Raw genomic sequence first — 12,779 nt, 5'->3', positions numbered from 1 at the left:
AAGTTAATCTAGATACTTTTTATTATTACTAAAATATAAAACTCTTGTTTTAGTTGAGGAAGATCAAACCCTGTTCATCAATTTGCAAACACAACACTTTTTGTTCATCTTGAACCTTATTTTCGTCATCTTATTCTTCATATGGCTGTGTTTCCTATCTCTGCATTTGGGATTTATAAATATAGAGTTTATGCTAGTTTGGTAATTGTATTTGTTATACAAACTTGTATACAAAATAGTCAACATCTGTTCAATTTTATGACCATTCACTTTATATAAATTCTTGTATTATCTCTATTTCAGTATATTTATTTTTGTTAAGATATTTACTAACATAACTATAACAAGAAAAAAAATTAGCTAGACTTTTTGCCAATAATTATGATAGCAGAAGTTCATCATTTTATTTTCATTTTAAATTCAGAATATATAAAGTTTTTTTTCTTAGAGATAAAAAAATAGTGTAAATGCAGTTGATATAAGTTTTCGTTAACTAGTTTTTGGTATCAAATTTAAAGCTAACTAAAGGATCATGTTATAAAAAGCTAAGGGTGCTTTTGATTTATATTTTTATTTTAAGAATTTGATGAAGAAAAGAGAGAAAATAAGAAGTGAAAATAGAAAATAAAATTGTCATTTTTACTGTTTTCTCTTTTTCTTTCACAATTTAAAAAACAAGATATTGAATAAAAAAGTAGAAAATAAAAACGCAAACGAAAACGCATCTAAGTACTTTGTTATTTTTATTTTTAATATTCTTCTAGAATTTTGTTATTTTTAGAATGACTAGTTTTTATTTTCAATATTCTTTTTAGAATTTTGTTATTTTTACTTGTGCCATCAAGTTCCGAATACACAAGATCACTTAAAATGAAAAGAATAGATTAAAAGGCTTTCAAACTATAAAATTAAATTCTTTTATTAACAGAATAGATTTTTTTTCTAGAATAAAAAACTTTCAAAACACGGTTAAAAATTGTACCAAGGAAAGTCGGATATATGCTGGTTTTTATAGATGGTAAAATTTTCACATTATAATATAAATGAATATTCTCATCTTAAGATTATGGGCGATATATGCTGTGGGGAAAAAAATAAAAAATAAAAAAATTGCTGGTCTTCCATCTAACTAAGCATCTTGTATCTAACTGCTCTACCAAAATCTTGCATCTAACCGATTATTTTCACCTTAATTCTTCCAAAAAGGCAAAAACCAACAACCACTTCCCCACCTTTTTCCTTCTTCTGGCATCCAAAACCTGCCGCTTCATTTTTGGATGCACAATCTCTCAGCTCTGCAACTCTCTCAGCAATTTCAACGTACCCTCTTTCTTCTTCATCATCAGTATCACTGACCCCCATCTCTTGTTCTTCCGTGCTCTCTCTGAGCTGCTGTTAGTTCAAGATCCTCTTTTTAGTGACCCATGATCACTCATCAACGTCTTTGATAACTGTCTTCTGTAGAAAAGAAGTTTCAATCTTTTCTGCAATTCGGGACACCCTTTTGCCTTTTATGCAACATCCTCTGGAGCAGCCAAAAACCCAATAGCTTTTTTGCTTACTGGAATTTTCAGATCCTGGATCGGTTTTTCTGACGGTTGTTCTCTCTGATTTGTTTGTGAAGATGCATTAAATTGATATTGCTTTGTGGTTCAGGTCAAGTTTCAAAGAACTTTCAGTTTCAGCTGAGGATCATGCCTCTTCAAGAGGCTTTCTGGTGTTGAGAGAAAAGGCTCAATTTTGTCCACAAGGTGTTTCGTTTTTTCTCTAACTGCATAGTCCTTCTTGATTGATGAAAGGATTTTTTTTTTTGGTTTTTTGTTGGTGTTGCTTTTTTTGTTGGATATCATTAGAAAGGGAAAATCTTTATAATTAGAGTTTCTGAAAGGGTTATGTGTTTTCTGTAGTAATTATCTTTGATATTTTTTGCTAAGTAGGGTGAGGAGATTGAAGCTGTTTTGGTCTTGGGTTTGTTTGGATGATAATATGCTAGAAGGTTATTACTTTATGAGTTTGGATCTGAAAGATTGTCCTTTTGGACAAGTTAAACAAGAGGGTTTGGACCCCTTGCCATTGCTTTGAATTCAAGTGCAAATCTGGTTTTTGCATTAGCTCACTCCTCTTGGAGCTCCTTTCGAGATGGCTGTAACCGACCGGTGTTTCGTGGAATGGAAAGAGCAGTTTGTTTCCCAAGAGCGTGGCAACCGTGTGGTCCACTATTACCTGAAGGATTCTGAAGGGGAATCCATACTCGCTGTTGTGGGCACTGAGAGGAGTGTTAGGCACATGTTCTATGTTGTGGCCGATGAGTTTTTGGAAATTTGTGGGAAGGAAGGTTCTGTTCCTGCCGGTTTCAAATGGAGATCTAGAAGAGAGGTGGTTGATTGGCTGACGTCAACGCTTTCGAAGCAGCATCTTCAGGGAGATAGAACTGGTAAATTGATAATTATTTTCTATGCCTTTATCTTATTACTATTGTTTTGATGCCTTTTAGCTGTTGTCGGTTGAATTTATGTGTGCAGCTGCAAAATGAAAAATAATATAAGGATGTTACAACTTTGTGTTGCAATCAAGTTACAGGAACTTAATGTATAGTGATATGTATATTTTTCTTGTGTAAGCAACTTTATGCATATCTTCTGATACAAATCTTTGAGCTTGTTTGTAGCACGAGTGCATAAAACTCATTCATGTATGTATGTAAATGTATCTTTCTCATAGTTTTATCTTCTTCAATATCTTTGATAATGTCATTTAATCTGGAATTATAAGGAGTCTCTATCATGTGCAGTCTGGACTTTGAAAGCTCTTTAGCACTGACATTTTTCTCTAATGTTGTTTTCTTCTTACTTATTCCTGTTGTATAGGATAATAGCCCTTTCTACAAGTGTCGTTTCCTTTTTTTTCTTTTTTAAATAAAAGCTGATGCTCACAAATAGTATAAATGATAGTGAAAGCTCATTTAAGATTATAAATATTCTCTTCTTTTATATGTATTTACTTATTTATTTATTTACGTATATTTTTTATATCATAGGATCACCTAGTCATTCTTCTGGACAAGCTTATGATACCACAAATGGTAGTGTCAATGAAATTACTGGTCTTCCTGCACCGATAGCAAATAGCAAGGTATATCCCTCTTGTTTACTTTTTCTTTGTCTTCCTTTATTTATATCATTTAATTCCGGTTGTAATTAATATTTTTGATGTATACACACATCTCTTGCTCAGGGATTTCTAACCCAAAACTCTAAAATATCCAAGTCTGACATTGTTTGGTCTGGAGTGGCGTGGACATGTGGCAAGCAGCTTAAACATTATCATGCTTTTTGCAGGAATGGCATCAAAATAATTGTAAGTATCCCTCATCCATCCACTTCCTACACAAACATGGATGTATTGGAAAAGGGACTTGAACTGAGGTTTCAAGTATTGTTGTTCATCCTTTGATATTTTATTCTATAGCTTATACAGAGAAGGATCTGGTGCTTTGAGTTTAGCTTAGAGGAAAATATCTTCCAGTTGTACATATCTCATTGCCTCCTTTCTGATTTCCAGGTTCAATCATTTGTTTTTGTCATGGGCAAGGGAGAGAATCATTATGTTGCTTATTTAGAGGATATGTATGAAGATAGGAGGGGGCAGAAAAAGGTCAAAGTGAGGTGGTTTCACCATAATCAGGAAGTCAAGGGTGTGATTCCTGTACGAAATCCACATCCCCGGGAAGTTTTCATCACACCTTATTCTCAAGTCATTAGTGCAGAGTGTGTTGATGGTCCCACCACGGTCTTAAGTCGTGAACATTATGAAAAATGCATGCCTTGCTTTTCCCCAACTTCATCAGATAGAATACATATGTGCTTTAGGCAATTTAGAAGCAACAAAGTCAAGCCGTTTGACTTGAGTAAACTGCGTCGGTACTATGATCAACCAATTCTTTCTTGCTTGCAATTTGATTCTATGCTGAATCCTAAGGGAAATGGCCTAGCAGGAGGAGATGAAGAGTTGAGTGTAGGTGAAACTGTAAAGCTCAGAGCCAAGAGAAGGGATAGGGGAACCCCTCAGTCTTTGATTGGTCGGCGGGGAGTTAGGAAGTTAGTTAGGAGTCAGCAAATGATGGTATACAAAAACTCACAGGGTGTAAATAATTCTAGGGCAGATAGGAGATTGTTTTCTCTGAAGGAAGTTGAGTCTCAACCTTGGTATAATGTCACATACAGGATTGATGACAAGATAGAGGTCCTCTGTCAGGATAGCGGTATCAGAGGCTGCTGGTTCAGGTGTACGGTTGTGCAGGTATCTCGGAAGCAGATGAAAGTCCAATATGATGATATTCAGGATGAAGATGGAAGTGGGAATCTTAAGGTATAATCCTGCTTTTGTGGTACTCTAAATTCTGTTTCCATTGTTGGTTAAATCCTACAATAGTTGGCATATATAAAGCCAGCTCCTATTTAAGGTTTGTTATCATGGTCAAAAAGATTTAAGGCTCTATTTCTTTTATAGCAACTTGTAACTGGAAAGAAATGTTCTTTTATAGTTATAGGTTATATCTTATGTGGATTATGCTAGACTAATGATGGATCCAAATTGAACTGAAATAAACCACTCCCTGTTATAAATCTTCTAAATGATAAGGATCTGCATACTCATATATGGAAGTAACTGTGCTAAGTATGTTATTTGAATCAGTTTTCTTGATCCCTTATGCTAAGTGATGCTACGAAAGAATGACAGAAGATATGTAGGCTTGTCTTGCTGAGGGATTGAGTTTTTCTTAGTTCAGAAGGATGGAAATTTTGAAATTTTGGGGGAAGAAAAAAAGAGGCTAAATGGGTATGTCAGGACCAATAATGACAAGGATTGTAATCCCAAGTTCAAGTAGAGTATGATATGGTTAGAACCTTTTAAAAAATTAATGTGGAAAAAAAATAGTCTTGGAACTGAGTGGGAAATGATATATTGCAAAACAAAAGTTGTATAGTTTCCTTCAATGCATTGCATTTGCACATCTTAATTGGAATTCAACACTCTTACCTTGATCTTTTCCATGTTTTAGGAATGGATCCCTGCTTTCAAGTTGGCCATGCCTGATAAACTTGGGATGAGACATCCTGGCCGATCGACAATCAGACCAGCTCCTCCAACTTCCAAAGATCAAGAATTGGTTATTGGAGTTGGAACTGCAATTGATGCATGGTGGAGTGACGGCTGGTGGGAGGGGGTTGTAACTGGAACTGATAACTATGTTGATGATAATGTGCAAGCATACTTTCCTGGTATGCTATATTACTGTTCTGTTTTTTTGTTTAAATTTTGGTTTAATTAATGTAGTGTTTATAGTATGACTCAATTTTCAGTTATGCCATTTTAATTTAGAAGTTTTTACTTAGGTCCTTATATTGAATAAAATTGTTTGATGAAGTCCTTGGATGAAACTCTCTTTTATATAATTCAATGGATTCTTATCTAATTTTGTGAGCTAAACTATAACTATTTATTCAATTCAATTCAGTCAAATTTTTTAACAATAATTTGCTCTAGGGACATTATAATATATGTATTTTCCTGTTCTCAATGCATGTAGGATCTGATAAAAAAATTTAAATTATATGGACCTAACTGAAAACTAGACCAAACTACAAGGACCTATAGATTAGATAAGCCTATTTTATTATTTGTCTTCACTTTATAATAGAGTTATTCTTCTGATATCAGGTGAAGGCTTGCTAATGAAAGTACGCAAGAAAGATCTAAGAATATCTAGAGATTGGTCTGGGGACAGGTGGATTGGTATTAAGCCGAAGCTTGATATAACCTCAACTATATTCGCCATTAACGGCCTTAACACGAAGCATTCCACGTCCCCAGCTAAAGATGGGGACTCTATTGGTGTTGCAAATTCATGTGATGAAGTTCCAGCGAGTGACGAGCCTATTAATGAACCAGATTTTGCTGAAAAGATGGTTGAGGGTGTTGCTGAAGATGGGGATAACAATGATGATGGTGATAATGATAATAATGATAGTAAAAATAGTAATCTTGTGTCAGAAAAAGATACTCGAGCTGATAACAATGAGATTGAGATGAATAGCATTGGTAATGAAGATAATGGTGATGATTCTAATAAGGACAGTAATGACAATGTTGATAACAAAGACGGCGAAAACGATAATAAGGATAGGGAGGCATTTGGGACTTCCATGGAGGACTGTAAAGTTGACGAACCCGCTGAAATGGCTGTATAAATATTTTTGTTTGGCTAGAACTGATGACTGATTGTAGAGCACTGCAACCATCTCTTGCTTTGTTGTAATTTGAGTCTAATGTTAGTATGATAGGATTGAATGTAAATAGTGATGTTGGAAAGGTGATTCTTCGTTTTTAACCTTGTTCTAAGTTGCCTTCCATATAGGTGTACAGTGTTAAGGGGTAATGTCTCCAAGTGTGTGTTTTTTTCTATTTGAATATTGATTGTATTAGAATGTAGATTTCTTTCATAAGGGACCGGACAGATATTGTTGATTAATTTCAGTTCTTGTCTAACTAGCTACCACTTTCATTTATTTCATAGCAGCATATTAACAATTTTCTTGTTTGTTCTTCCTTCTATCCAATTTTCCTTCATGTATAGCTTCATGTACAAGTATACTACAAAAGGATTCAGTATGATTATTATGGGAAATCTATTGAACACCTGGGACACCGGGACTCCCAAACTGGACTTGGGTACTGATTAAAGTTTCTTTTATTTATTGATTTTCTTTTTTTAAAGTATCTTTTAACAAAAATATTTAAGTTAGAAATTGCTGTTAGAGGATGATAATATCATAATACAGAGAGGATGACCAGACTAAGATTCAAATGACTGATGCATGAGACTAAATGTAGTCAATTTTGATTACTTATACATTCAGTTAAAGGCGTTTAAATTCAATTTAACCCAATTAAAATTACCATATATTATTAATGTAATATAATCTAAATCAAGAACCAACTGATCTTTTTCTTTTGACTCACAAGGATTTCATTGGATTTTGATATCTTAAATTTAACTTATAATTCTAATAACATTTCTCCTTCGTTTTTCCCCTTCTTTTTTACCTTTTTTTTTCGTGTGAGAGTAACAAGACTAACCCAATTGATAGAGTGGAGAGTATAAAAGTGCATTCTAAGAAACAAAAGGGAAGAAAAAATATATACATAAAAACAAATAAACGATATAATTAACTTAAAAATGTGCTACAATGCGAAATTGTTGTAACAACCTAAAAAACAACCGTCCAAAACGGAAAAGAATATAGTTGCTGATACCTACTACTAATACTAAGATAAATTTAATATAAAGAATAAAAAAACTAGAGAAAAAGAACTGAAATATTTGTTAACTATGGATTCTGTTGGTCAACCACATCAGCTTGGTCCTTAGAGTGGGTGTTAAGCTTGTTTATGCATAGCAATATCCAAGTGATCACCTCCAAGACTATAGCAATTAGAGCCAAACATATGATCACACCCAAATACACACTCTTCCATCCTCTTGCTTCCATTATGTCAATACCTTTGAAGACGTTCCATATGCCAAGCCCAATTGTTAAGTAACCGACTACATAGTGGAAGATGTTCCAGAAGATTCTATGTCTGTGATCCTTCTTAGGCCTCAAGAACACAGCAACACAAACTTGTAGGGATGCTAGGCATATGAGAGTGATTCCAATGCATCCGTGAGAAGAGTGATGACGGTTATGTCGTGTCATGTATGAGCCAGTTGCAAAGCCAATTATGCCAATGATATATGCCATGGATTGGCATGCTCGATGCACGTGAAACCACGTGGCACCCAAACGACCATCGAACGCCTTCAAGTAACGAGCTAATATCGCCCCTATTGGCATCAGTATTCCCCAGCTTATGCCATTCAATATTCCATGAACCTGTTGAAAGCAGAAGTTGTTGTGAGAAAAATATATAAAGATATGATAAGAGGCGGTTATTGGCAAAATATGTTAAATAATTTTAATTGATCCTAATTATACTCTAACATTTTTCCTTAAACTTTTATGAAGGCACAAATCACATTGAAGTAGATCGTGAACCAATGCCTTCTTCTATCTTATGTTTCCACTAAAATTCAGTTGGCCAATTTTTTTACAAAAGTTCTTGGTGTCAAAAAGTTTGAGGCAATATTAATAAAGTTGGATATTAAAAACTTGCATGCTCCAACTTGAAGAAGGTATCAATAGATAATTAAGATATACAAAAAAATATTATATTAATAATATTTCTATAATTTAAATATAAATAATGTCAATGATCTATATGATTCATCTAATATTTAACATATTTTAACAGTTATTTTTAAAAGAAATCTTTTTGTGAAGATATCTTAATATATTTGATTAAAAGGACGGAAGAAATTATTTTACAACACAGAGAGTTTATGCATATTTCTGACCTTTCGGAGTTTGATTTTCGAATTTCCGGCGGTTTCTGAGACCTTCCCGGACACAAAATCTATAGTCCCAAAGGATTGAATGTTAGGTCCTGACAAAGAATGCATCCCAAGAGTTCCATCGTCAGAAACAGGGCCTTCTTGCCAGACATGATTCAGCAGAGTTGTATTCTCCGGGAGTTTGAAACTCGCAAAAAGGATCATATCGCCATTGGAATAAGATGCTGAGACGCTATAAACAGGAAAGCTAAGAGATCCTTCTTCCAAAAGAGTATCATAACTCGTGACAGAAGAGGTGTAGGCTTTGAGAGTAGCGTCAGAAGAATTTCTGAAAGCAAGGAATGCCTGGGATCCAACCATACCCTGTGAGGTTGGGTTGATGGCCCAAGCAACCCAGCTTGAATCCGTTGCGTTGGCCTTCTTGAATGCCACGTCGACTCTGCTTGATGATTGGTGGTAGTTCCAGTGCAGTGATGAATCAAGAACGCCCAGGTCCTTGCATGTTGCGTAGTTAACGTTATTCGGAAAATTGAACGACTTGCATGGTTCACAAGTCGCTGTGATCGACAACACAAGGAGCGAGAGTAACCACGCAAGTTTATGGATTGAGGCCATGGATGTGTGATTGGAAAGAAAAGAAAAGATTGATTGAAGTTTAAGAAGAAAACTAAATATGGTGATTGTTTGAACTCTAGGATGGCACAATGAATAGTGAGTAGTAACTAGCTTATGATGATTTATATAGGATCCAAGTTATAACGTAGCTTCAAAATCTTTATAGAATGATTTCGGATTTGTATCTTATGAAACGGTTTGAAATAGATATGATTTTGTTATCTTTTGTAATTCAGTTTAATTTAAATCAAAATATTTTACTAAAATATTCTTTAGATACTATCCTTAATTAATAATATCTTTTGTACGATACAAATAAGATATTTTAGATATATATTAGAAATTAATTATTAAATCAGTTATGTATATAAAATATGATAAAAATTTATATATATTTATTTTTATATAAAATTGATAGTTAAAAATGGTTAAATAATTTAATATTTTTTATTAAATTATTATTTTATTATTTTTAATTATCAATTTACATGAATACGGTATCACCATAGAACCTTAATCCTGCTTTTGTGGTACTCCAAATTCTGTTTCCATTGTTGGTTAAATCCTACCATAGTTGGCATATAAAAAGCCAACTCCTATTTAAGGCCTGTTATTATGGTCAAAAAGATTTAAGGCTCTATTTCTTTTGTAGCAGTTGTAACTGGAAAGAAATGTTCTTTTATAGTTATAGGTTATATCTTATGTGGATTATGCTAGACTAATGATGGATCCAAATTGAACTGAAATGAACCACTCCCTGTTATATATATTCTAAATGATAAGGATCTGCATGCTCATATATGGAAGTAACTGTGCTAAAGATGTTATTTGAATCAGTTTTCTTGATCCCTTTTGCTAAGTGATGCTACGAATCAAGTTGAAACGTATCCTCAAAATCTTTATAGAATTATTTTGAATTTGAATTTTATCAAACGATTTGAACTAGATATGATTTTGTTTAATTTTGTAGTTCAGTTTAATTTAAATCAAAATATTTTCATTGAAATATTTTTTAAATATTATCTTTAATTAATAATTTTTTTTGTATGATACAAATAACATTTTTGATATTTTATAACAATAATAATCAACATGGACTTACTGACCAACCGACTCATTTCCTAGTTTTCAGTTTGAACCGACTAGTCAGACATGATTTGAAATTTTAATAGTATAGCTTAATTAATTGAATATAATTGATCCAACTCATACTTTTAGTTGGCAAAAATTCGATATATAATTGATTCTGTGATTAATCTCGAACAATTATTTTAGATGTATATTAAAAATTAGTTATTAAATTAATTATATATAAGATTTGGTAAAAGTTTATATATATAAAGTTAATATTTAAAAAAAAAACAGATTTAGTTAAAAATCAATTATAAAGTTGATTCCAATCTGTTAAATTATTATTTAATTATTAATTTATATGAATATAATTACATGTAAATTTTTATTATAAAATATGTATTAAAATATAAAATACACATAAAAAATAATTTTAAATTTATATATAAATACATAATGATTAATTTAATGTCTGATTTTTATTGTGCAGCAATTCAAAACAGAGAATAAAATGATAGAAAAATAATAATAAAAATATTATTTATATATTAAAATCAGCTATTAAAATTATCATCAATATATTTATATATAAATATATGTATAGTTTAATTTATTTTTAATATTTATTTATATTTTAACATATATTTTATACTAATAATTAATTTTAGTAGTTAATTTTAATGTACACGTAATATAATTCAAAAAATAAATAAAAAAGCAACGAAGAAGAAAATCAGCAAAAACACATAAAAGAGCAGAAGATGGTTGATGATATTACAAGATCATATTTAGAAGGGTCCATCTAGTGTGCAGATGTATCTTGTACAGATTTTTGTTTTTTATTGATTCAAAAGCGTGTCACTAAAAGTGTTGCTTAAAGAGAAAGTGTTATCCTTAATCGTTAACTTGGCTCTGATACCAATTTTTAACAGTAAAACGACTTTAAAATTTTTCGAATAATTTGCCAATTCATAGTCAAAAGTATTGACCATAATTCTGATTTTTATAATTTTTCAATCTTGTTTTAGTTTATAATATTCTTTTTTGTATGGATTATTGTATATAAAATCTTTTATCTGTTTGTCTTTTTCTTTAATATATTTTCTTAAATCCTCAAAAGCTTCTTTTATTTCTACACTTTCTGTTGTTTCTAAATATCTTTTTAATTTTTCAACTTCATTCTCCATTTTTTCTTTTAATAGCTTTAATTCTTTTAAGTCATAATATGGTTTTCCAGACATTTATAAATTTTTTAAGTTTAACTCCAACTTGTTTATATTTATTCTTATTTCTATCCTTTTTATTATAAGGTCATCAATTTCGATCTGAAGATTATTTAATTCCCTTTTATACTCCTTTATTTTACTTTTTAATTTTTTCGCCCTTTTCCTTTTTATTTTATTTTCTAGTCTCTCAATCTTTATATGCTTCGTTATTTATCTTAGAATTTCTGCAAATTCTATCATTGATTCATCACTATTTTCTAGATATTCTATTAATTTTTCTAGCTCTTCGACTTCTCTTTTTAACTTGTCATAGATTATTTTTAGAGCTTCAAATGCTCTTTGATTTATTTCAGAAAACTGTAAATAATTCAACCAATTTTCTCTTTCAAAGAGCTCTTGTTTCTTGTCTTGATAAGTTACATATATTTTTTCTTTATTTATTGTCATAATTTAATGTTTAGGGTTTCATTTAATTTTTCGACCTTTTTTATTAATTCTTTTATTTCAGAATTTTCTTCTTTAATCTTTAACTTGGATAAACTTAAAGGGCTATTAATTTTAGATTCTCTTATTTGAAAATTCGATGAAACTAATTTTCCTGATGGTTCTTTTAATAATAGAACTGGATTTTCAATAACTTTATATTTTGGTATTTTTGTTTTTACAATTTTCTGAAATAATTCATCAACATAAATTCTTTCTCTGTTTTTAAATATTATACTATGATGGCTATTTGTTAAAGCATAATTTATTGCATATGTAATTGAAAATGGTTCATCATCTTGTTCCATTAGATTCTTTCTGTAAAATTTATAAGCCAAACTTATAGATCTTCCAAGATTTTCAGTTGATAAAGGTATAGCATATCCAAGATGGGCATTGAATTTAACATTTACGTTTGCCAAGTTTCCATGAACAATTCCAATTATTTGATCTATTGGGTCATCAGTAATTCTTTTGTCACAGATCGCTAAGCTTATTGGTGAATTAATTCCTTTCATATATGTAGATTTGATTAAGACTTGTATAGTACTAATATGAATCCATCCAATTTTAGATCTTTTTTGTTGATCCTTAATTTTCTCAATCTGTTTACTCAATTCTTCATCATTTATCAAAGCTATTTCAAGTTCTCCATTGGCGGATTTTATCTTTATAGGGGCTTCAAGTTGAATTTTTCCATAGTATATTATATTTTTTCTATTAAAAACTTCTTTTAAAAGATTTTGTTTATTAAAATTTTCATTTGATTTGAGATTTAATTCTGTTTTTAGAACAGCCTGTTTTTCATTATCTAATAAAGCAGATAATCTATAATAATCAAATTCTTCCGTTAATTCTAAACTTTTTAAATAATTCATAACTAAGAGATTAGGATAAAGGCGTACCTTTCTGGAGAAAAACTTCCTTTA

General features: G+C 31.2%; 2 protein-coding genes across 2 annotated transcripts; one reads left to right on the top strand and one right to left on the bottom strand.

Annotated features, from left to right (window-relative positions):
- The first annotated feature begins 1,104 nt into the window (after nt 1-1,104).
- On the top strand, nt 1,105-6,532 carry LOC130966924 (uncharacterized). The gene is made up of 7 exons (XM_057891747.1): nt 1,105-1,751; nt 1,938-2,434; nt 3,038-3,132; nt 3,235-3,357; nt 3,562-4,368; nt 5,063-5,282; nt 5,722-6,532. The coding sequence occupies exons 2-7, from the start codon at nt 2,140-2,142 to the stop codon at nt 6,249-6,251; spliced, it is 2,070 nt and encodes a 689-aa protein (XP_057747730.1). The 5' UTR covers nt 1,105-1,751; nt 1,938-2,139; the 3' UTR covers nt 6,252-6,532.
- An 859-nt stretch (nt 6,533-7,391) lies between these two features.
- LOC130973887 (cytochrome b561 and DOMON domain-containing protein At3g59070-like) lies at nt 7,392-9,070 on the bottom strand. Its single transcript, XM_057898576.1, has 2 exons — nt 8,459-9,070; nt 7,392-7,937 (listed from the first exon to the last, which is right to left on the bottom strand). The coding sequence occupies exons 1-2, from the start codon at nt 9,068-9,070 to the stop codon at nt 7,392-7,394; spliced, it is 1,158 nt and encodes a 385-aa protein (XP_057754559.1).
- Between the last annotated feature and the right edge of the window lie 3,709 nt (nt 9,071-12,779).

Source organism: Arachis stenosperma, chromosome 1 (assembly GCF_014773155.1).
Source record: "Arachis stenosperma cultivar V10309 chromosome 1, arast.V10309.gnm1.PFL2, whole genome shotgun sequence".
Lineage (NCBI taxonomy): Eukaryota > Viridiplantae > Streptophyta > Magnoliopsida > Fabales > Fabaceae > Arachis > Arachis stenosperma.
The sequence above is the reverse complement of the archived record's forward strand: the minus strand, read 5'-3'. Positions and strand labels throughout refer to the sequence as shown.

Excerpts from the sequence above, each read along its gene's own strand:
- LOC130966924 (XM_057891747.1), top strand. The coding sequence starts at position 2,140 with ATGGCTGTAACCGACCGGTGTTTCGTGGAATGGAAAGAGCAGTTTGTT. Across the intron at positions 2,435-3,037 it reads TCTTCAGGGAGATAGAACTG|GATCACCTAGTCATTCTTCT; the intron begins GTAAATTGATAA and ends TTTATATCATAG. Across the intron at positions 3,133-3,234 it reads CACCGATAGCAAATAGCAAG|GGATTTCTAACCCAAAACTC; the intron begins GTATATCCCTCT and ends TCTCTTGCTCAG.
- LOC130973887 (XM_057898576.1), bottom strand. The coding sequence starts at position 9,070 with ATGGCCTCAATCCATAAACTTGCGTGGTTACTCTCGCTCCTTGTGTTG. Across the intron at positions 7,938-8,458 it reads CGAAAATCAAACTCCGAAAG|GTTCATGGAATATTGAATGG; the intron begins GTCAGAAATATG and ends TGCTTTCAACAG.